The sequence below is a fragment of the Rhinichthys klamathensis genome, unplaced genomic scaffold, assembly GCF_029890125.1.
Source record: "Rhinichthys klamathensis goyatoka isolate OS25496 unplaced genomic scaffold, OSU_Roscu_1.1 h1tg000127l_1, whole genome shotgun sequence".
NCBI lineage: Eukaryota > Metazoa > Chordata > Actinopteri > Cypriniformes > Leuciscidae > Rhinichthys > Rhinichthys klamathensis.
Window position 1 is genome coordinate 2653679 of NW_026606664.1, and position 24358 is coordinate 2678036.

A 24358-nucleotide genomic window follows, 5' to 3' on the forward strand; every position below is an offset into this window, starting at 1 on the left:
TGCACTCCAAATCTGGCCATACTACAAACTTAAATGTTTTAAGTCAAGCCAAGTCTCACCATCTCTTGAGGATCCCTGCCCAGGATTCCAGAATCATCTCGGGACAGTCCTTTGATACGTCTCCTGTCCCACTATAGATCTCACTGTCGCTATCTGTACAGCGAGACAAAAGACAAATGTTTGTTACTGTTTTGTTTTGCCAATAATTACGAGACGAAAAATGCACAACATGTTTTAATTAAAACATACTGTAGACAAAAATATAACAATAAAAAAAAAAATAACACCACAAAATTACTTGTGGATTGATTCGATATGTAGCGGTAAACTGATGCCTGAGGGTTAATAAACTCACTGAAACGCAACCTATACATATGAGATTAATAAGATATGTAGACAACATAAACATAATATTGCAAACGTACTAGTAAATGTGCAAGAAATGATAGACAGTAAACTAAAGCATAGATAATTCACAATACTCTTACAATAGTGTACTTGTTTTTGTTAGATGATAAGTTTAAATGATAAAATACATGGGCTCATTTTGGACTTTAATCATCAACTTAAATATTTCCACTGACTAAAATCTGAAGGCAGTTACTAAACATATGAATAAAAGGAAATGTATTGTTTTCAAAAGACAAAAACTATAACTAAAAGGTGAGGTCACATTAGCAACATTTTCAGGATATTTTCGGAAAATTTTGCGGGCAAAAAAGATCCATTCATTGACAATAGTGTAGTGATGTATGAAACACCACTCACACAAAAGTCACTTTGAAACCAAGCACCTTTCTGTTTGTTAACAAGAATTTACGTGACCAACTTGAACCAGTTGCAAAATCAGCTTGGGAAAAATTTTCATCCAAATGAAATTCGCAAAATTCCAGATTGCATGGATTCCAATTGAAACGACTGGATTTCGCCATGAGGGAATGTGACTGCACTTAAAAAAAAAAAAAAAAAAAAATGGTTTCATCACTTATGGCCACATTCTGCCGCCACGCTTTGAGAGAGATACTTAAATGTAACCAATCATTATTAATAAGAACTAAAAGCTCAGGTATACTTCATTTTCCATCTCGTGCACAATTAAACGTGCAAGCCTTTCAGCGTTCAGCATGTGCACACTAGTAGATCTTTCTTTTCAAGCGCTAAAATCAGTCCAGACGGTTTTGCACTGATTACAAAGGATGTCTAGGTATGAATAAGTAAAATAAGTTTTGAATAAGAAAGTTATTTTTTAATAAATAATTACTTTGTGGCAGTTAAAAAAAGTATGTTCTATAGTATGAATGTAATTTGTACATGTTGTCATTATCATGTGACCTACCAGCATCAATTGCATTGCTTCACTTGCATTCACAAATCCCCTCCTGTGGCCTCATGGGATAGTAAAGTGCCCATCATATGCACACTTCAGAATATCACTGGAAGTAGCAAGTCATCCGTACTTTTTGCTTACTCTTTTATGAGCACTGTGAATTAGGACCTACTACTCTTTTCACATATGGTTTCATATATTAGGGAAGAATGCGATTTCGGATGCAGTCTAAAACTACATCACACAGACGGTCCACGTGCCAGAGCGAAACGAGGACTAGGGAAGCATACTTTCGGTTAAGCTCAAGTCGTGACCCTTTGGTGAGAGTCTACGCCCTGGGTCTCAAGGTACAAGATATGCATGTTGTAGGCAAACATCAATCTTCAACTCCTTGCTTGGCATCACTTCAAATGACACCATTCGGACATGTTAGGATGCTGCACGACTTACAAATTACAGAATCGTCCTTGCAGAATCCAGAAGACCGAGTTGAGTTATACGCCATACACACCTGCATTAGTCAGGGCCTTGGAGTGCCAAGATTACTGTCACGCCTTGAGGTGATAAAGAAAATGTCTTGGACTTAATGTCTGCAAAGGTCATTAAGAGCCGACCAGCAGACTCTCTGCCCAAATCTCAAGGTCTGTGTCCGCAAAATGGCCGCCCGTAAAGATGTTTACAGAGGGAATGAATGCCAATGCATCTGGTGGCGACAACTATGTAAGACCAAAAACACTGGGAGTGCTGTGATTAAACATATGGTTATTATGGCAAGAAGAAGCGAGTCTTAATGTAAAGATCTTCGAATACAAAACAAAAAACGTTTTAGTGCTGAAAGCAGGGATAAATTTATGGGTCACCGAAATAAAGGACTCACAAGGCACTGCTTTTTGAGCCCATTTACAATGTTCACGACCTCCAGCAAGAGCCTCAAATGCTGTACGTTTTACAATCCCCGATGTGAGGTCTGGAACACAGTGGTTTCTTTTGAAATGCTTTTAAAGGGCTTCTTTTTACATTTACTGCACAAGTACCTTGGCAACGTTGCAAGAAGTGAGAGAGATAGAGATAGGGAGAGAGTGAGAAAGAGAGAGAGAGCGAAACGGAGAGAAAGACAGATCAGCCTTGAGCAGAGCCTCTGTCGCAAGGTGACATGGCGGTTCGGTAGCAGATGTAGGCGGATGAATCTACTTTTCCATCTGGCTCCCCATTAGAGCTAAAAAATGGTACAGAAAGATGGCGAGGACGAACACTTACAAAGACTTTCTTGTACAGACCAGAATAAACTGCACAAATCAATAGATGAATAAATGGCTGAATAAAAATAAATCTTTCATTCATTTCACAAAAGAAGAGAGAAGCTACGCAAAAGAAGTTCCGATTGATTAAATGCAAGAGTAGGTGGAAAATATTTTGGTGGTAAAGAATTTATGCATGACAATATATCTGTGACCATTTCAGTCAATTTTATCAATAGTACTCATACTCTGGGTTATGGATTTTAACAAACCACCTTAAGGACCACCCAGAATGCTTTAGCACTGGCACATATTGATTGTAAAATTGGCATTGGTCAAGTGGCCATTAATATACATTTATGTATGTTTATATATATATATATATTTTGACAGACATATTTGCTGTTGTATTGCATCTCTGGTCTTTTTTTTTCTGCCACAATTTTTGTGCTTTCAAGAACGCACAAGGTTGAAGACACTTTAAAAAAAAAATACGTGTGCATTCTGTTCCACTGTTCAAATAGTTTTTAACTGCCAGTCAATTGGGTTAAACCGGCCTGATTGTACAAATGTGGCTCTTAAGGTAGATTAGTCAGCTAGTTGTTGACAAAATAATAAATAAATAAAGTGTGCCAAAATTTACTCTGGATACATACGTTCTCTTTAAATGTTCATATATTCATACATTTTTCAAATGATTTATGAGTTACAAGAGTTCAATTAGGTCTACATTCTTCATGTTATCAAATATGAGATCTGACCATGTGGAAAAAGTATTTGCTTAGCCTATGGAAATCTATCCGTAACAAGACATATTCGCATTTTACTCAAGCTCTGTTTTGCCAACATATGGAGTCCCTGTATTTACGGAAATCTAAAATACAAACAAACAATCTCCAAATCTGGCAACCTTCAACTTTACTTATATTATGTAAACAGCTTTGCATTCTTCTCAGCTCCAAGTATACTATACAAAACATTCTAGGAATATTCAGACAGCATTTATCCCATAATGGACACTTAGCAAATACACATTTAAAATATGCAACTATCACACTGTTCACGGACATTAGGTAGTAAATAGTGCAGAACAGCCCTATAAGTGATATTTAAAAAGCTACTCAAACCCATGTAATCATTATTCCATGTTGTGTGAAAAGACCACTTGAGCAGAACACAAGACAAAGGAAGAAAAAAGAAAACGCGGCCAGTTCCAGGTGGTCAGATGACACACAGAGACCGAGAGCCAATACCACTTAACCAAATTGGAATCCATTCTTCTGAAATGGGTGCTGATAACCACTTGAAAGACGCCAGGGTTTCACATCTCCGGCTTGTGGCACACTTTCAAAAACACAGGCCGTCTCCGCTTGGAGAAAAAGACAAACGGCTGATACACTTCACCTCGAGCTACGGGCCGAGACTAAATTAAAGCTGGCGATGGATTCACGCTGCCAAACCCCAGGCAGGAAAAAGTAAGGGACGCGAATGTTGATCATGTTAAAATTTGGTGGGGGGAAAATCTGGACGGATGATCTCATTCACTTAATGTGTTAGCATTGACATATAAAAATAAAAAAATAGCAAAACAAATGGACCTGCTAAAGCTTTGCTGCCAAGGCAATCTGTTCTTTTTACGTCCGCATGTACACACATAAGTTTGCACCCTCTCACTCTGAACAGCCATCTGAATAAGTTTAGAGTTGGTTATTTTCCCCAGTATTTGTGAGACTGGATGGGGTGAGTTGGACAAGTCTGTAAACTCTCATGGAAATGAAATTACTTTAAGGTATCAAGGTTCAATCACTTTCCGATCCAATCGTATTAAAAAGTATAATTAGGGGTGATGACGGTTATGACGGGAGTCAAGCGTGACGGTTCGTAACATAACCGTCGTCGGGGGAGGGGGGGCAGGGCGTTCGTCTGTTATAGGACAACTAAGTTTGAATGAACGAGCAAAGACTGATTAGCTACTTGCTCTACGTTTATTTAAAATGAACAGCAAGACAACTAGAAGTGAATGTGCTTTCCATTAAATGAATCACACACAGTAAACAAATCCTTAAAAAAAAAAACTTTGCAATTTAGACGCTCAAACTGGGTGCCGGTGGTGTGAGACGTACATGCTCGGGCAGATTCGGCTTGAAGTCGTTCATCCTCGGATGCGGCGCCGCGCGCGCTGTTACAAAAAAAAGCCGTGCACACAGCCAAGCTAAATGGGGTCTTGCGCACCCAACGCGTTTTTGACGCGCGCACCTTTGCGCTCGTGCGGACGCGTCGAGTATAAACAAGGCTTTACTCCGTGTCAGCGCGCGCTCTGATCGGTAAAGGGGCAGAGATTTCAAACCTCCGTTTAATTAAGGAGATCTCCAAAATTTCTCTTCTTAGAAGGGGGGGTGCACAGACCTCTCCTGAATCATCTCCAGCAGTAGCAGCCTCCGAAGCACCACTAACTCCGCCTCCGTTTCCCTCGTAAGCTGATATTAGTATTTAAAAAATGTATCATAACAATTTTTTGTAAAAAATATTTTAATAACACGGTTTTGGCGGTCATAGAGTTCTAAATACGGTGTTGAACTATAACCGTCGGTCTCACGGTTATATAAATACCGTCACACCCCTAAGTATAATAATTCTGTAAAAAACTAAGAAATGTCCATTTTGATTTCATGGTGACTTTAAAGTCAGAGATAGTGTGGAAAATGGTCCCATAAATTTAAATGACTAACATTGTAAGTGGACTTCAGCAGACTACAAAAGTCTAGGGTTCCTTTAAAGGAGTTCACCTTAAAATGGAGGCCTCAAAATGGCAACAAACATAAAACACAGAAAAGCACTCTGATAAACTAGACGGTGACATACCTTCCTCTGGTTCCTCTTCCTCCGTGGAAGACTGCAGGAGGCCACGAGTTCCAGCCGCACATTCTGTGTGTTTCTGCAGGCTGACCACTTCATAAATGGCATCTCCCTGGCTGCCCTTCACAGTGCCCTACAAACATATAGAGCAAAAACATGCTATATATAAATATGTGTGTCTATACATAAATAATATTATATATACATACACACGTATACATACAATAGTTATATAAAGAAACATACAAATTTTATGAATGTAATATGTCAGATAGTAATATAGATATACAAGATATTTAGATGCATTACTATATTCACAATACATGATAGAAATAATATTGTGTAAATATTATATAAATGAAATATTATAAAGTAGGAATTTTCATTTATAGATGAACTGTTCCTTTAATAGGCAAGCGTGCAGCGAGAGCGTATCATTCAAAGTTAGCTTCACCTTTGCTACCGCTTCAGGGGAAACGACAAATACATAATTACACACAATTAAAACACGTGGCGATAGAAAAAGAGGTTTGCAGAGATTACACCCGTACTACTCCGCTTCAAGTAACTCTTACAAACATTTCTATTGACACTGCTTCCCTCGCACCATGTGGCTCTTATGTAAACCGTCGTTTCCAGTACTACAGGCGAAGAATGATGTTTACAGCTAGAATAATTATACGCTAATTCCTCGCACCTAATGAGCAGCGTAAACAAATACGGAATAATAAAATAACGTGGAGAATGGGCTGGGTCTATCGCTAACGCCATAATATTATCTTTTAATTAGCTTTTAACTACAGCCCAGGCATTCTTTCTCTCTGCGATAAGATAGCTACGGAGGCAATCAGGCAGAGATGCAGGCTGCAAGCTCTAATTACTTGAGCATGATAATGAGCGCCGGGCCTCTTATTAAGCTACGAATTATACAAAGCCTCCATTTGCCGCTTCACAGCTTCCAGGAGTTACTGCCCCTATTCACCCTTCACAAAAGCTCACTTCCTTCCTCAAGGTTTGTTCTCCATCTGCGCAGCCACTATATCGCAGTCTAGAACTGTTCATAGGCGTTTACAGGCTTCATGAGAAATGGGTGAATCTTACAAAGACCTGGATTGTTTCCAGGTCATATTTTCTACCCCTGAAAATAAGATATTTTATTTTAAAACCCTGATAAAATAAAAGACTTTTGGCACCATCACAATATTTTCATAACAATTAAAGGTGATATATATATATTTTTCTTTTTATTTATTTTTAAATTGTGAAATAGGGTGCAATATGACCCGCGCATATTTAAAAATAAATAAAATAATATATATCTTTTTTTCTTTCTTGCTTTCATTTTTACCAATTATTTAATTGATGTTATCACCTTTAATTGTAATGACAATAATGAAATAAACTAATTTTACCCAAAAATTCATCAAAATATTTATGTGTAAAGCACTTGAGTTTAGGGTTCACCATCTATGAATAATATGTAAATGTTTTTGTGTGTGTGTGGTTTTGGAGTGTACCTGTTTGAGCTTGAGGTAAAACGTTTCAGAGAAGGCCTTCCTGCTGAAATACCAGAACCTCTCATTAGCCGGATAGACCCGCACTAGCGCCTCCATAAGGAACCGAACAGGTTCTACAACCTCAGTCACCACAAGGTCCACTGCCACAGTCATGTAAACCTGCTTATCTGGAGGGGGAAAAGTTCACAGTTAAAGACAAAACTGCCTCGATGTGGGCAGGGAAAATATTAACCAGTAATATCACAAACCCACTTTTCATCATCCAATCAAATTCACACAGATCAAATCAAGCCCCGCCCACATTATTTCCCCATTCCATTTTCTTTTCATGGAAGTGTAAAAGTTTCAGTCACGTAACGTTTCATTTCGTTTAATCTGAAACTAAGAGTCGAATCAGACATACAGCAAAAAAGTAACATTTCTAAAACTCAGGTTATATATCTCCAGCCGAGTGTGGCAGAATGTAGCGTTCTGGGAACTGCTAATTCTCTCTCAGGTGAGCCCTATAATTACGAAACAAACCAGACCGCTGATAGAAACAAACCACAAATCAGTGAAAACCAGCCTGTTTCAAGGGGCTAAGGGGCTTTTATTATTTCAATTAACAGGAAACAAGAACGACAATAGCAACAGATTTATGAGGGAATCGCTGAAAATAGATTCCAATTACGATAGAGTCAGGTCAGAAAAGGTGGTGGTGAGAAAGATGGGAAGGTAAATAATAGAAGATCTGTGGTGGGTCTCCATTGAGACTTACAAACGGACACAAAACCACAACGAGGTCCGAGGAATGTTTTACTGAGAGTGTAATAAAGTGTAGACTTGAAATGAAAAACTCAGTTCATTCAGGCCGCTGAATTAAACGTTATTAAAACTGAGGTGGCAATCGGAATCCAGTTTGGCCTCATATCATACAAAATCAACTGTACATAAAGTATACTATGATGATGATTGCAGGTACTCTAGTAATTGGAGTCATTAAATAAAGAGGCCATTACTGCTTCCTGTTTCCAAGTTGGACCACTCAGTCATCCTGACATTTATTTATTTTTTAATCAATATGGTTTCTTGTCATTAAATTTACAAACAGCCTTGTCAATGAATATTCAAATATTTTTGAGTGAATTTTGAATAATACGATATACACACACACACAAACATATATATCAATTAAAGTTTATGCATATTTCATAGTACACTACAATAAAAAAAAAGGAATTATATATAAATGCATTTATATAAATAAATGCTATACATAATGTATATTAAAAAGTTTATACTTTAAATTCTTAAGTTCTTAGGCATCCAAATTTCAGACTCCCTCTTATGGTCCTTCCATATCAGCTGTGTCATTAAGGAGGCACATCAGAGGCTTTATTTTGTGAGATCTCTCAAGAAATATGATATGTCCCTTAACATTCTATAGAACTTTTACCACTGTACAATTGAGAGTATACTGATAGGTAACATTGCAGTGTGGATTGGCAGGGCTACTTCACCTGACCAAGTTGTATCTTCTGACAAAGGTGGTCAAAACTGCATCTAAAATTATTGGGGTTTCACTTGAACCCCTCCAAAATATTTACTGGAAACGCAGTACTAAGGCGGCACTAGGTATTATGCAGGATTCTAATCATCCTGCACATAATCTCTTCTCCCAACTTCCATCGGGGAGACAGAGCATCCCACCGCGCACATCACGTTTCAGGGATAGTTTTTACCCTCAGGTAATAAGGCTACTGAATGATAGTACAACAGGACAGAGGGTTGAGGTGTGAGCTTAGTTACTATATTTACTGTGCTTGGATGTTTTTAATGTTATTTTAATTGTAATTTATTGACTGGTGCTGAGAGAGTGCCAAGGCACATTGTATCTCATTGCTGTGGTACTCTACTAATATGCATATGACAATAAACTTGAACTGTTAACTGTTAAATATATTTATATAAAATTGAATTATATATTCTTATATTTCATGACTTAAATTGTACAAAATCAAACATTAGCATTTATAAATTATAATTTTTAACATTTTTAATTAAACAATATAAATTATATAAAATTAAACAATTTGTCAATAAATAAAAAGAACCTTTATGTAATTTATTGTAATTTATTAATTATAGTAAATGAAATATACATATACATAAAGAACCTTTATGTATATGTATATTTCATTTAATATAATTAAATTGTATATGGTATTAATATAAAATGTATGAATGAAATATTAAATTATATATATATTATATATGTAATGTATATGCATTATATAATGTATGTTTAACACATTATATTCTGTAATTTATTAGTAGTTAAGAACTACTAGAGTTATACTTAAAAAAAACAAAGTAATTATACAAAATTAAAATTATATCAAATTAAACATATAGACACATAGACATACATTAATGACTGTAACATTAAATGTATTTGTAAATGTATATAATTATCTACATATTGGTAATAATGATCCATTAATGAAACCCTTTTAGTCAACCTCTAGTTCAGGCCAAATTGAGATGGAAATGAATTCAAACTATATTGCTGTCAGTGAGAGATGGTACCCATTTTGTCCATGATAAGAAAAGCTGCTGGAACAGAAACTCAACATGCTCAAAGTGTTGAAAACTGTATGGCTTGCAAGTAATGTGAGAAGGAAACAAAAGATGGCAGGAAAGAGCGTGAATTTCTGTGAAACCTGTAAACTTGGCCACAGCTTGATGTGCAATGAAAAGAACTAGAGACACTTGAGAAGTGAACGAGTTTCACGGTTTCAAAGGATTGTGTATTAGCTTTCACCTTTCGGCGTGTCCTCGTTCAGTGGCTGGAAAGCCGGAGTGTTCGGATTCCAGGTGCCAGTGATCACATACGCCTTCCCATCGGCACTCTTGCCCATAGACTCCTTGAAACACAACCACACAAAAATGATCACGTTTTCCCTACTTCTATAATGACTAAATATTCATTAAATAAGTTTAACGGTGTTAAATTTAAGATAGCAAATGCATTTATCTTTTAGGACAAGCGTTTATTCATTGAGTGTGATTTCTAAAAACTGGTTGAACGAAATGGAGACAGATTTTTTTAATGGCTAATTAAATATCTATAAATCAAACCCATTTGAGTCATTTGCAGTCTTTGCGACGCAGGATTTCATTGAATATCATTTAAACTCCACAAATATGACATTCAATCAAGTGAAAAACACCTGCTAAAGCATTAATAAGACATCTTTTTTATACATAATTGGTTTGTTTCTTTAGAAGAGGAACTCAAACAGCATGCAGTATACATTAAAAGGAAAAAGCAGATTTGAGATTAATTGCATTAACGAAGAAAAAAAAAAGACACTTTTGGGCACAGTATCAATTGATGACATTTGTCTAAACCATCCAGATGGCAACAAGCTTCTTGAGGAAAAGTATGAGATTAAGCCTTATAGGATGTTTGATTCAGGAATCCCTGTGAGCCCAATTACGCATGATTGAACTGCTAATTGTTTTTAGTCTTGATGTGCAAATCGCCATTGCTTAACTTGCTCAAGGGCCTTTGTAAAATTATGTTTTTAATGAATAATAAAAAGCCTATATTTCCATTAAGTGTTTCTAAAATTGGCAACAGAAAGGTTAACATTTAATATTGAGCCTGAGGTACAGCTATAACAGCTCAACCCTGAGCAGTCACATTGCGAGAATACTGGGGGAAAACTCCAGAAATGTGTCTCACCATGTCGAGGAGGTGCATGTCGCTGTTACGAACTTTCTGACCAGGACTCAGCAGCATCCCAAAGCACCTGGACAGTAAGTAAATGGTTTTGATTGTGAAGAAAAGTATTATTTATTACATAATATTTTGACATTGTGATTTGAAGCTTCTTTCATTAAGTAATACGCTATATGAAATAGCAGCATTAGTTTTATCAGACAGGAACTGATGTGACTGAGGTGTGGCAACATTTGTGATGGGCTCATTTTCATAGCAAGTCTCAAAGTGAAGAGGGTTGTCTCTACTGTAACTAGAGCAACATCTAGTGGTTGTACAATGAATCACACTTATACATTTCAACTCAAATACAATTATAGATCTTTGTACATGTAACACGATATATACATCTATACTGTCTGTCTGTCTGTGTGTGTGTCTGTCTATATGTCTATATGTGTGTGTATTTGACATAGTACTATATGTCAAATACATATAGTACTAATATATATATATATCTCATGTAATAGTTGCCATACAAAATTTAAAAGATATAATAAATTACTATGTAAGAACAATACAGTATAAATACTTTTTTGGTTTCCTTTTAACTAAAAAAATGTTAAAGAAAATTATATATTTTTATATAAATATTTAAATAATATTTATATATATATATACAAATACATACAGTATCTAACAAAAGTGAGTACACCCCTCACATTTCAACAAACATTTTAGTACATCTTCTCAAGGGACAATACTATACTAAATGAAACTTGGATATATGTTAGAGTAGTCAATGTGCTGCTTGTATAGCAGTATATATTTACTGTCCTCTTAAAATAACTCAACATTCAGCCATTATTGTCAAAATAGCTGGCAACAAAAGTGAGTACACCCTAAGTGATAATAGCTGTACGTCGTTTAACCATGCAAAGCCACATGTCCTATTAATCATGTTCATGTTTTTGTCTGCTTGACAGGAACATACAAATTTGTGTATCTTGTATTAGAGCAGTTAAAATTTGTGCTATGAGTACAATTCTCTCATACTGACCACTGGATGTTCAACACGGCACCTCATGGCAAAGAACTCTCTAAGGATTTGAGAATTAGAATTGTTGCTCTCCACAAAGATGGCCTAGGCTATAAGAAGATTGGTAACACCCTGAAAATGAGTTAAGGTACAGGCCAGGGTCATACAGAGGTTTTCCAAGACGGGTTCCACTCGGAACAGGCCGCGCAAGAGTCATTTAAAGAAGAAGAGTCCTCGTGCTGTGCGTCAGGTGCAGAAGCTGGCTTCAAAAAACAGACGCATGAGTCCTGCCAGCATTGCTTTAGAGGTTGCAGAAGCGGAAGGCCAGCTTGTCAGTGCTCAGACCATACGCCGCACACTAAAACACGTCGGTTTGCATGGCCGTTGTCCCAGAAGGAAGCCTCTTCTGAAGCTGGCTCACAAGAAAGCCCGCAAACAGTTTACTGAAAGCAACCTCTCCAAGAGCATGAATTACTGGAACCATGTCCTGTGGTCGGATGAGACTAAGATAAACTTGTTTGGCTCAGATGGTGTCCAGCATGTGTGGCGACGCACTGGTGAGGAGTACCAAGAAAATTGTGTCTTGCCTACAGTCAAGCATGGTGGTGGTAGCATCATGGTCTGGGGCTGCATGAGTGCTGCTGGTACTGGGGAGCTTCATTGAGGGAAACATGGATTCCAACATGTACTGTGACATTCTGAAGCAGAACATGATGCGCTCCCTTCAGAAACTGGGCCGAACAGCATGATTACGACCCCAAACACACCGCCAAGATCACAACTGCCTTGCTGAGGAAGCTGAAGCTGAAGGTGATGGAGACCTGAACCCTATTGAGCACCTGTGGGGCGTCCTCAAGCAGAAGGTGGAGAAGGACTGTGTGTCTAACATCCAGCAGCTCCGTGATGTCATTATGGAGTGGAAGAGGATCCCAGCAACAACCTGTGCAGCTCTGGTGAATCCCATGCCGAGGAGGATTAAGGCAGTGCTAGATAACAATGGTGCTCACACAAAATATTGACACTTTGGACACAGTTTTGACATGTTCACTTAGGGTGTACTCACTTTTGTTGCCAGCTATTTTGACAATAATGGCTGTATGTTGAGTTATTTTCAGAGGACAGTAAATCTATTCTGCTTTACAAGCAGCACATTGACTACTCTAACATATATCCAAGTTTAATTTCTATAGTATTGTCCCTTGAGAAGATATACCAAAATGTTTGCTGAAATGTGAGAGGTGTACTCACTTTTGTGAGATATACATATATATAGAGAGAGAGATATATTATAGATTTTGCATTTATTATATAGTTTATTTATATCTATCTATGCCTAGAACAAGAATGTGTGATACTGTCTGCTTTTAACTAGCAATAGCAAGTAACTTATCGTGGTTCATGGCTGTGACATAAACTACAGCCTATTGCCAATCTATAGAAAAAAAACCTTACATGTATCCCACCACTTTCAGTTTCATTTTTTTGTAAATCATATGCCTTTTTTATTTTCTTTAAAGGCAAGGCCCTGGCAGTCATTCTAAAGCAAAATAAAAGGAAATGGCAAAACATCAGAATTTCTGAACTCTGGTGGCCACATCCCAGAACCCACCTCTCTATTACCAGCTCCTGGTTGGACATCTGCTGGACAGTAACAGACACTTTTTTAGGTACACCCTGCCGCAGCTTGAAGTAATATTTATCTCTGTCTTTGGGAACTGGACTGCAAGATATAGAGCAAGAGATATAGAGCAAGAGAGAGGGAAAGCAAAAGTAAGAGAGAGAAGATTACACTTCTATTTTGATTTTTTTTAAACAATACAAACCAAAAAAATAATTCAACAGTTCATGAATAGCAACAGTAAAAAACACACAAAGAGCAAGACGTAGGCAGAACTAAAGCTTCTCCAGAAGTGAGTAATGACAGACCTGAAGTTTCCTTTGCCGTCATCTTCTCTCACTTCTAGAGAAACGGTGAAGGTGAAGACGTCGCTATCGGGGGAAAGTGGCAACACTGAGTCTTGCATGTCTGTGGCAGCTTTTGAAGATCGCTTGAAGGCCGTTGAGAAGCTATAGAGGATGCGACTAACCTAAATAAGGAAAGGAGGTTGAGCTTAGTTGATTTCTACATTTCAAGACTGACTCTTTGAACATGAAACATTACTGAACCCACAGCCTCTTTGATCTGGCAGGAGAAGACGTGGATTTGAAAGTCCTCTGAGCTGCGGTAGCTCTCGGTGAAGGAAAAGCAGTCGCTCTCGTCAGATCCCTCGTGTCCTCGTGCACAGAACAACACCTTGTAGATGGGAAAAGATGCGATTTCTGTTCCTGTGGCCTGGTCGACGATCCTAGAGTGATTAGAAACATAAAAAACATTTTTCATAACTAAAGTCGAGTGCATTTTGTTCAGTCCATTTTGCGATTGCTGCTTGTCAGATCGTACAATACGACCCTGATAAGATCGCAAGAAAACCCCAAAGCAGTATGCATCACTTAATCGGAAATCTTTTATGATATACATCAACTTTAGTCCTGACTGACAGATATAAAAAAACAAAACGTTTCTGGAGTCAGCTAAATAGGTCAACGCACTTTTAATAGTGCCATTACTAACAATAAATAGGATATTTACATTTAGATATAGTCAAAATAAGTAGTGAGGATATTTTAAATGTAGTAGTACTACAATGAATAATGTTAAGGTGTAAAAATGTCACTAGAATTAGAGCAGCACTTTCCATGTGCATCAAAGTTTGCTTAGCTAACTTAAGAGTCATTTCTGTGGTTTACGGAGGAGAAACAGTGAGATGCTCGATCTGAGGTTACACCAGTTCCTGAGAAAAAGAAAAAACGCACAGGGTGAGAAAACAGAAGTGCTACACCACACTTACGAACCTGAAAGCAGGAGCTAAAAGCAGCTCAGGTGACAGCCATGTTAGCTCTTGACAGACAAATACACACCATGAAGATCATAAGGACTCAGAAACTAAAGAGAAGTCACATTTTACACTCCCAATGTTGAATGTGGTTTGTCTCAGAGCAAGAAAGCTAAATGTGCTCGTTCTAAAAGCTTTTATGAAGCCCCAGGGGAAACACGTGCAAATAAACACATAAGAACTGGTTGTGAGATGCATCTGATGTAATATGGAGTCCAGTGGAGTACAAAAGTCTGAGAAAACACTGAAAATCTGGGATTCAAAAATTAACATAAACCTGATAATCAAAGTAAAAGCTTAATAATATGGAATTAAACTATAAAACAGCTAAATAAATCTTTCTGTGTTTTATTATATTTTCATCCCTCTGGGCTTTTAGCCCAAAAGTGTGCACATTCGGATAAAAGCTTATGGATTATCGTATGTTTACTTCAAATATCTTTAGAGAGCATTCAAAAAGTTTGTTTAAATCTGACAGTGTTAGAATATAATTTGCAATGAAAATAAAGAAATTTTAATAGAAAAATAGAAAATGAATGTTTCTTAAACAGTGGTCTCAGACTAGCGGACCCCAGTGCATTTTTGGCAAATGACTGACCGGACACAACCGTCTGGGCCGTTGGGCACATGGAGGGTGATGGGGATGGGGTTGGGGCTCTCTGCCCGCAGGGTAGCCATGGCTTTCTGGGCCTCCGTCTCGTTACGAGGGGCTTTCACCCAGGTGCAGCCGAGATAGGACAGTTTACTGAACTGCACACTGTCTTCTTCCTCATGTCCTGTCACACTCTCCAAAACAGCTGCTGATACTTCTGTGGATACAGACAACAAAGTGTCAATCAATACAAGGTTGCCGAAACATGTCTTTTTTTCTTCTTTAAAATGGGTTTTTATTTGTAAGATGTAATGCAAATCAAGTGGCATATCAGATAAGATTTTAGAGGTGGAGCAAATGTGTTTTATGGTAAGTAATTCTTTAGATTCTTTTGACGACATCCTACTGCAATCCTCAAACAATAAACTTGTGCTTTGCAAAAACCTGTTTTATCTAAAGGTCCATTGTCAAGAGTGACTGAATGAGGAAGTGTGCGCAAGGTAGAGAGGAAGTGTGTTCAGAGCCCTCCCAATTATAGCACTTGGCAACAGGAAGCAGATAGCTAGAGGGCTAGATTAGATGGCATCTGCTGAAACCCCAGTGTTTGCTCACAAATATCTCCTCAAATAGCTTTTCTACATCTTGCATCTTAAACCTACTTACCATCACTTTAAGATATTATAAATCAACACCATATTGACTGCTTTGTGTGTCTATACATATATAAAGATTATTTATACAGTAATATATAATATAAAATAAACTGTATTAATTATATAACAAAAATAATTTGTGTGTGTGTGCATGTATGTATACGTGTGTATGTATATATGTATATATATATATATATATGGCAAATTAGCTGTGAAAATGAATACTACTACTACTACTAATAAAAATAATAATAATAATACAGAAAGTAATTTAGTTTATTACTGCGAGCAGGATGTACCATTGGGGGCTGTGTCCAGAGTTGGGCTGGGCGGTCTGTTCTGAGAGCTGAGCGCTATAGGACTTTCTTTCTCTTCTGCAGCTTTTGGTCCATCACCAACATCATCTAACACCTCCTCCATCGCCCGCTCCAACTGCTCACTTCCATTCCACGACATCTGAGTCAAAGAGAAGGCAGAGGTAAAACATTCAAGATTATTCTCATTATTCTCTAGATATCTCAGGATACATTAAAAAAAATGGGTAACGCATGCTTAGTGTGCATAGTAAATGATGCTTAGCAGGCTGTGGAAAGAGATACCTTGAGTCTGGGCCTCCCCTCTGAGCTGGAGGGGGAACCTCCAGCGGTGGGCGGCACAAGTACAAACTCCTCACTGGTGACGGTTGACACAGATTCAGTTGAGCCGCTCACTCTGCCCAGAGAGGAGCTGTCATCCATGATAGCCTGGGACAGTCCACCCACTCGGCCCGCTGCTGCTACTGCAACCCTACCAACAAGACAGACTTGTTACACTGGGTACATGCTGGATTACATCATTAAGACCAACTATCAGGCCAGGGCAGGGCACTTTAACATACGTAACTTCAAATACAGATTGATTAAATTGTGTTTTCTGCATATTAAAACTGTATTTTTGAAGATATAAATCAAAATATATTGCATGTTTTGTTTAAATAAATAGCAAATTACATTGCAAAAGTATTATTATAGTCTATTACATTTATTATGTAATATATTATATTTATTATATAGTATTCCATAATATATTAGATATAAGCTAAGCATAATATATTAGATTCTAAGCTGATCATATAAAGCAATAATTTACCATTTTATTTGCTTTATTAATAAATTAATTATATATACACGCACAGAGAGAGTATTATATAATATAAGATTTATTATATATTATTTATCAATTATGTCAATTTACTAAATACTAGTTCAAAACTTAAAATATTGCTTTGTTAAATAGCTAAGTCTTCAAATACTGTTTAGTTAAATAAACATTGCATTAAAAACCTCAAATGAAAAGAAACACGTTACAGGTAGCAGAACAAGTGGCACTAGGTCTATACCACTTTAAGACTTAGCCTAATGCACAGATCTATTTTTATTCGAAGTCTACAAAAAAAAAAAAACATCATAATATTGTAATGATTGTGATCGTTAGGCTTCGATTTTCCCATGACCGCAAGACCTTGATGATGACATCAGCAGAAAAGAAAAGTCCCTTCAGAAGTGGAGAAATTTAGAACAGGGAACCGAATTGTGCACAATAAGACATGGGAAATTTGTTAAAAGGGGTCAATTATTTATGACATGACATTTCATGTCATCTTAGCTTCAAATACTAGTCATGTTTAGACAGGCAGGAGCTAAATAAATAAAAAAGCGGATCTAACAATCAATCTGTGCTAATGCACCAGTCCCTTTTGAAGAAGTACAGCTGTGTCGTCTGAAAACGATATCAACCATCTAGCATATCGCACATGTTTTTGCTGATTCAACAAGCAAGCTCACATTTATCGAGGTGTCCTCTGTCAGAGCGCATCTTCACAGCTTAAAGTAGCTCAGAGCAAAGGCTCTCAACTAAACCACCTGTGATGTTCACAGCTCATTTTCACAAGTCAGATCACACCTTATCACAAAAATGACACCAAGCGTAACTGTCACATAACAGCAGTGATGAATATGATTAACTCTAACCAGCACTGAGCCGATAAAGCAACTGCAGTAACACTACAGTGGGTTCCTTGAGTTCAGGTCATGGGGTCACGCCACGGTGGGTGAAAGGGTCTTCACATTCACACACAGAGCAGTCATGTGGCCATCATTCTCCGTCAATTACAGCCATTGAAAAACACACAGGATAAAACCCAACGCTAACAGAAGGCCTCTGTGCGCCCTTCATTTTCATTATGTACCAGTTCCATGCTCAACGTAAATAGAGAACGCACTTAGACATTCGCCAAATTGCTCCAGTTAGTCATTCAAATTGAATTATACAGCAGAAACTCCAAGAAAGACACAAAATTGAAGCAATTACAAACCCATGGTCATTATTTTGGAATTAGCCAGTTATTCATCAGGCTCACATTGTTGGGAGGGAGCATGAACAATAATTTCCAAGCATGAATTGTGTCCAGACCTTAAATTCATTGAACGTTTTTGGGATGTGCTGCGGGAGACTTTACAGACTAGTGCTGGACTCTTGCATTGTCAATACAACATCTTGAACAAAAATTGAGGCACCTCTTGATGGAAATAAATGTTGTGATGTTATAAATGTTATGTACTATAAATTCAGTAAAAAAAAATAAACCATTCCAATAAGACAAAAAAAAAAATTCAAACAAGCATTCACACAACTGACATCATGTTCCTTTAGCTGTAGTGATCAGTATGAAACACCACCCAGTTCTGTTAAACAGAGCCTACTTCTCAGATGTTCAACCAAGATAAAACTGGTGCAGTTCACTTATTCTGGGCGTGCATGAGCTACACACACGTACACACACACACTGCAGGCCACAGCAGGAGAAACAGGCTCTAGAAACAATAGTTTATCCTCTATGCTTTCTGTATTTACTCACGCCTATCATTAAAGGACAAAAAACAGATACTGTATTAGAACAGGTTGGGAAAGAGGCAAGTTTTTCCGGCTGTCCAACACAGCGTTTAAAGTTCAAAATGGTCTGATGTGCACTCTGAGTTACTGGTCTCTCGGTCTGAGTTCTCCTTCAGGGCCAGCCATGATGTAATACAAGAAAATCTCCTTGATGACATCACCCAGCAGAAAAGGAAGAGGAGAGTGCATCGAGCAAACAGAGGAACTATTCAATTAAGCAATAAGGTAAGAAACTGTGTGTGCAGTATAAAGCGAGGGCTAATTTTTATCTTTTTAGTATTTATTTTAGCATACATATGAGTTTTTAATTTAGGAATTGTAGCCTAAACATTATGAACATTATATTTGATAATAATATTAACATTTTCAATATTAGATTGCAAGATTTTTTTTTTTTTTTTAAATAAGGGTTTGCCTTTTTTTTCTTTCTTTTTTTTAACTGAAATTATAGCATGTTTTTCTCTGGTGTACATGAAAAAAATCTATTCACGATATAGAACATAAAGCCTTCTTGCTTTACATATACATAATATAATAAACTATTATATATATATATATATATATATATATAAACAAACTTCCTTGAACAAATTATTTTTATTACACAATTTCATTATAGTCCCTGAAATGTTAATAAACATGAAATGATAATAATAAGGTATTTATTTTTTTGTATTGGCTAATATTTAATATTGTATTGTTCTAGCTATTTTTAACCTAATATTTAGATCATCATCTAATAGTATCTTAAAATACTTAATAGTTATAAGTGTGTGTTTTAAGTATTATAGATATATAATATCAGCCATTTCGAAATAATCGGCTATATGAAAATAATTAATCGCACCGCTGGAATGCTGTATTGACCAATCAGAAGCCAGTGTCAATCACTATCACCTATGATGCTTTGCTTTCACAATGATTTGTTTTCTATGGTCACATTAACTATTTTCAATAATTGTAGACTAATTACTAGACAGATTTTCTGTTGAGCTTTCGATGAGTGATGGCTTTTAGAGTTTAAAACACAGATGAAGAGTTCATAGCTAGCACTGGCTTCACACTGTTGTTAAACAAACTGACATATTTGCTTAACCATCCCGGACCCTTTCAAACATTAGCCACACACACACACTAGAAAGCCTGAAATACTGATATAAAGTTCCTTTGCAATATGTAAATCAAAGTATTTTACATCATACTTGTTCCTTGTAGTCATCTAAATGACTTGTTAAACAAGTTTTGAGCTGTGTGTGTGTGTGTATATATTATATATCATATGCACACATTTGAAATATATATTCAAGTTAAGGTAACATATTAACTCTAAACTTATATCATAAATGCACATGCACAATGACACATGAAATGACATTTGTATTAAGCAATTTAGTGTCAATATATATGCAGTACAACAAAACCAGTTTTAGCCAGCTGACATATCCAGCTGTTTAGGACAGATAACAGATAACGTTAAATAAACGCGAAAATGACAGCAAAAACTGTTAAAATATTAGCCAGCTGACAAAACAGAGATTCAAAATAACAGACAGGAAACGCCTTAAACAACACAACATTAGGGTGATTAACAACCGTTTCGTTCTCCTTACAATGTTTTTCATGCCACACACACAAAACGCATCCTAACAGCCTTACTAAACTGAAGCTAGTCATTTAGCCAGCTAGCCACTGCTAAACAACAATTAGCTCATTTTCTGCCACTTTAACTTTAAAACATTCGCTTAGGACCCTCAAAAGCTTTTAAACACGCTCACGCTGAATATAAATGAAACCCGAGAGCGTGTGCTGTGTCAACGCGGACGTTTTCTGTCATTTTTGTCTTTGTTGTGAGTTTCCTGAGAGGGTAAAAATCAACTTACTTGCTGTGAGTCTGTCAGCTGAGCGACGCGCGTGCACACGCAGAAACATCCGCAAACCTCATCAGAGCTCGCGCGCCGCATTCACATAGCGCAGGCGACGTCATCACCGCCGCTGGCAAGAGCCACGCCCACCTCTTCAAAATAGGTGAGTCAGCAGCGAATCAGGTGACAGGAGCACCTGCTTTTCGATTACTACTAGTGTAAGTAATAATAATAATTATATATTATTTTGTGTGTGTACACGTGTGTAATACTTATTGCATTACATTTAATTTACTCTATAATTCAATAAATAAAAATACAAAAAACTTAAGGGAAAATTAGATTAAGGTACAAAATACAATACAAAATGAAAAATACAAAATATAACAAAGTACCATCTTGGTACAGCCAAGATATTATTAGAATATTAAATCCTTCAGTTATCATAACTGTTTTGTTTCTTTGCACTGCACAGAGTAATATGTATTCTTTATTTCTTTATTTGCTCACTGGTTCATCTGTAAAACATTGCTTATGTTCTTAACAATCTAAAGACATTACAGTAAAAAATATTTGCCTAAACATAGAAATCAACATTGCTACCAATTTCAATCATCACATCCAAAGCTGTCAACATTGACAGATAAAATTATGATCAAGCTAGCATCACAAATTTACATAAACTCAAACTGGAATACACCCTGGGCCATTGTTTGACCAAATAAAAGTTTGGTGAAAGTTCACAAATAAATACATAATAGGCTATATAGACTATTTGACAAATTCAATTTTTGCATGTAATAAAAAGAAAAGTGTATCATAAATACAACAATAAATGACATCAAACATCTCGTCATGGACTAAACATCTCATCACTCAAATCCCTCTTCTGTACCTACTACAGTATGTTATTAAATTCAACTTGCATAGAGACCACTAAGAAATTGAATTCAAGGTGAAATCTCTGCACCTCTAGCGCCACCAAGTGGCATTGCAGATAATAAAATAAAATAAATTATTTAAATGTTTGTAAAATAATGTTGCACAATAAGAAAATGGCCAAAATATGTAAGTTCTTGTGTAGGATAGCCCTCATACATTAGCCCATTACAGGAAGCCCAAAATATCAAAAATTTCTGAAAAGGCCTTAAATCAAAAGCCCCAGGCAGTTGTTTAAGGCCGCATAGAAAACTAAGAGCCCTTACCTTCCACTGCAAAACAATATTTTTGTTTTCCAGTAAAAACATTTAAACACCATTAAAAGATGTTCAAACGCATCTTCAGAGAGTATTTGTTTATTTAATGTTTGTTTTTCAAAATGTTTATTTTTTTACACTTTATTATTTTGTTTACTTATGTTTTTTTAATTGATTCCTTTATCTATCCTCCTTTTGAGTATTTTATTTTTTATTTTTGTTAATTGTTTTTGAAAACACCCAGATTGTTTTGTCTCATAACTTTAAACTAAACTCAGTTTAGTGAAGTCAACTAAAACAAGAAAATAAAATTAAAACATAAACTCTAATCATGCATCTAAATAAACATCTATCTTGTTTTTAATACTGCTTATTTGAAAATAAGACAAAATTACAGATTTATAAAATATTTTTCAGTGTTAAAGGGATATTTCACCCCAAAAAAATTATGTTGTCATCATTTACTCACCCTCAAATTTCTTTCTTATGTTGAACACAAAAGAAGATTTTGAAGAATTGTTGATGGGGAAAGTTGATAGGCTCCATTGACTTCCATATTATTATTTTTTCCCCCCCCATTCTATGGAAGTCAATGGGAACCAGAAAGTGTTTTCTTTTAGAACCTCCTACAGGTTTGGAACAACGTGAGGGTGAGTAAATGATGATTCGCCCTTTAATTAGAGTCAAATAAATTCAGAAAGAACGCATTTGTATCAATTTCTATAAAACATTAAATGATTATTGATTTCAACGAACTGCTAGACAGATGTAAAAACGGAGTACTCGCTGTCCTTGGTCCCCATTCACTCTGTTCTGTGTGTGCCGCTCAGTTACACAGAAGAAACATTAGGGGTGTTTGAGGTGGACGTCACTGATCAGACATCAGTGCTTATGGCACGTGTGTTAGAGTAGAGGTCCGGTCGGCATCGAGAGCTCAATGACGCACTGTGTAATGAGGGAAGGGTGAGAGACAGGGACGGGCTGTTGTAGTGGGACATGCCGTAAGTGATGCGTTCGCCCCCGTTGCGCGTTTCGTCCATGGTGTGGATGTAAAATGGAGAGCCGTATGGGGAGCAGGTGGGGCAGAAGCTCTGCGGTGGCGTGGGCTCCGGCGACAGGGAGAGAGGGGTGGAGGCGGCCCCGTCCACACGGGACGTGCTGCATGCGTTGCAGGCGAACTGGGGTTGTGGGCAAACAGCATCTGGATCGGAGCCATTCTTCTTACAGCAATAATACTAGAAGCACACAAAGTAGTAAGAGAGTCAGGTGTGCAGATAATAAATCTGAATGATTTGTTAATTGCTGGTTTATTATAAGAGCACACACTTTTTCATTCAGTGTCACCAAACCCAGAGAAATATATCATTCTTTTAAATCTATAAAATAAAATAAAGACAATTAATTTACTGATTAATTTAAATCTATCAAAAATAAAAAATAATATCAAATTGAATTAAAATAAAAAACTACTCCCTACTGCTCCACAATTGTTGTTATTGTTATGAATAAAAAATAAATTATTTATAAATAAGAAATTCATTCAATAGTTCACTGTTTTTATAAATAAAACAAATGCATGCTTGAAATTCATTTAAATCTACCAAAACAAAAAACAATTACATGAAAATATAAAATCTGCATCATACCGTTGCACTAATGTTATCACATAAATAAAAACAAAAGTAATAGTTTATAAATAAAATAAAACTAATGATTCACTGTTTTTATAAATAAATTATTTCACCAAATTCACTCAAATCTATCAAAAAACAACAAAAACAAAATGCAAATTCTTTCAAATTTATCAAAACAAAAAAATTTAATAATAATAATATAATATTTAGATGAAAAAAATCGACATCGTACTGTTTCACTATTGTTATAGTATATCAAATACAAAAATCATTAATCATCTGCTGCTTCTTTTGAATAAAACAATTTATTCATTCAAATCTATTTAAACAGACAAAAAGTAAAATAATAATATAAAATGTAATGTTAAGAAATGTAAATAAATAAAAGGATGTTCAGTGATAATAAACAGAAGGCTATTAAGGCCTAAGAAATTCATCAAATCTTTTTTTTTATTTTTATGATTTAAAACCACAGGTGTCAATGGCGCTCACCTGAAGGCGACAGTAACACAGCACAACAATGATACACAGGAGGATCACCGTTGCGAGAATTCCTCCAGTTATAACCACAGTTCCAGCTGTCATCCGACCGGATCTCCATGAAACTCTGGAAGCGAACAGACACAGAGTGACTTTCAGACCACCTGTACAAGTAAAGAGGCCGGGTGACCACTATTATACTATATATAATATATATATATATATATATATATATATATATATATATATATATATATATATATATATATATATATATATATATATATATATATTATAGTATAACTATACTATTATACTAGATTGACCGCAAGATGGCGCTGCATAACAAAATATTCATTCATAGAGTATGTCACTTGAGACAGACACATCATCA

General features: G+C 36.3%; 2 protein-coding genes across 2 annotated transcripts in view; both read right to left on the bottom strand.

Annotated features, from left to right (window-relative positions):
- Positions 1-20787, bottom strand: part of rabgap1l (RAB GTPase activating protein 1-like) — a 78200-nt gene extending 57413 nt beyond the window's left edge. The window contains exons 1-12 of the mRNA XM_056256507.1: positions 20673-20787; positions 16461-16647; positions 16161-16317; positions 15215-15425; positions 13854-14028; positions 13610-13770; positions 13293-13403; positions 10669-10735; positions 9742-9844; positions 6939-7105; positions 5428-5554; positions 60-153 (exon numbers count right to left, since the gene is read on the bottom strand). Of these exons, the coding sequence (XP_056112482.1) occupies positions 60-153; positions 5428-5554; positions 6939-7105; positions 9742-9844; positions 10669-10735; positions 13293-13403; positions 13610-13770; positions 13854-14028; positions 15215-15425; positions 16161-16317; positions 16461-16598 (1511 nt within the window). The 5' untranslated portion in view covers positions 16599-16647; positions 20673-20787. The remainder of the gene's footprint in view (positions 1-59; positions 154-5427; positions 5555-6938; positions 7106-9741; positions 9845-10668; positions 10736-13292; positions 13404-13609; positions 13771-13853; positions 14029-15214; positions 15426-16160; positions 16318-16460; positions 16648-20672) is intronic.
- Positions 20788-22444: 1657 nt separating this feature from the next.
- fam163ab (family with sequence similarity 163 member Ab) lies at positions 22445-24152 on the bottom strand. Its single transcript, XM_056256520.1, has 2 exons — positions 23977-24152; positions 22445-23085 (listed from the first exon to the last, which is right to left on the bottom strand). The coding sequence occupies exons 1-2, from the start codon at positions 24067-24069 to the stop codon at positions 22726-22728; spliced, it is 453 nt and encodes a 150-aa protein (XP_056112495.1). The 5' UTR covers positions 24070-24152; the 3' UTR covers positions 22445-22725.
- Between the last annotated feature and the right edge of the window lie 206 nt (positions 24153-24358).

Excerpts from the sequence above, each read along its gene's own strand:
- fam163ab (XM_056256520.1), bottom strand. The coding sequence starts at position 24,069 with ATGACAGCTGGAACTGTGGTTATAACTGGAGGAATTCTCGCAACGGTG. Across the intron at positions 23,086-23,976 it reads TGTGTTACTGTCGCCTTCAG|TATTATTGCTGTAAGAAGAA; the intron begins GTGAGCGCCATT and ends GTGTGCTTCTAG.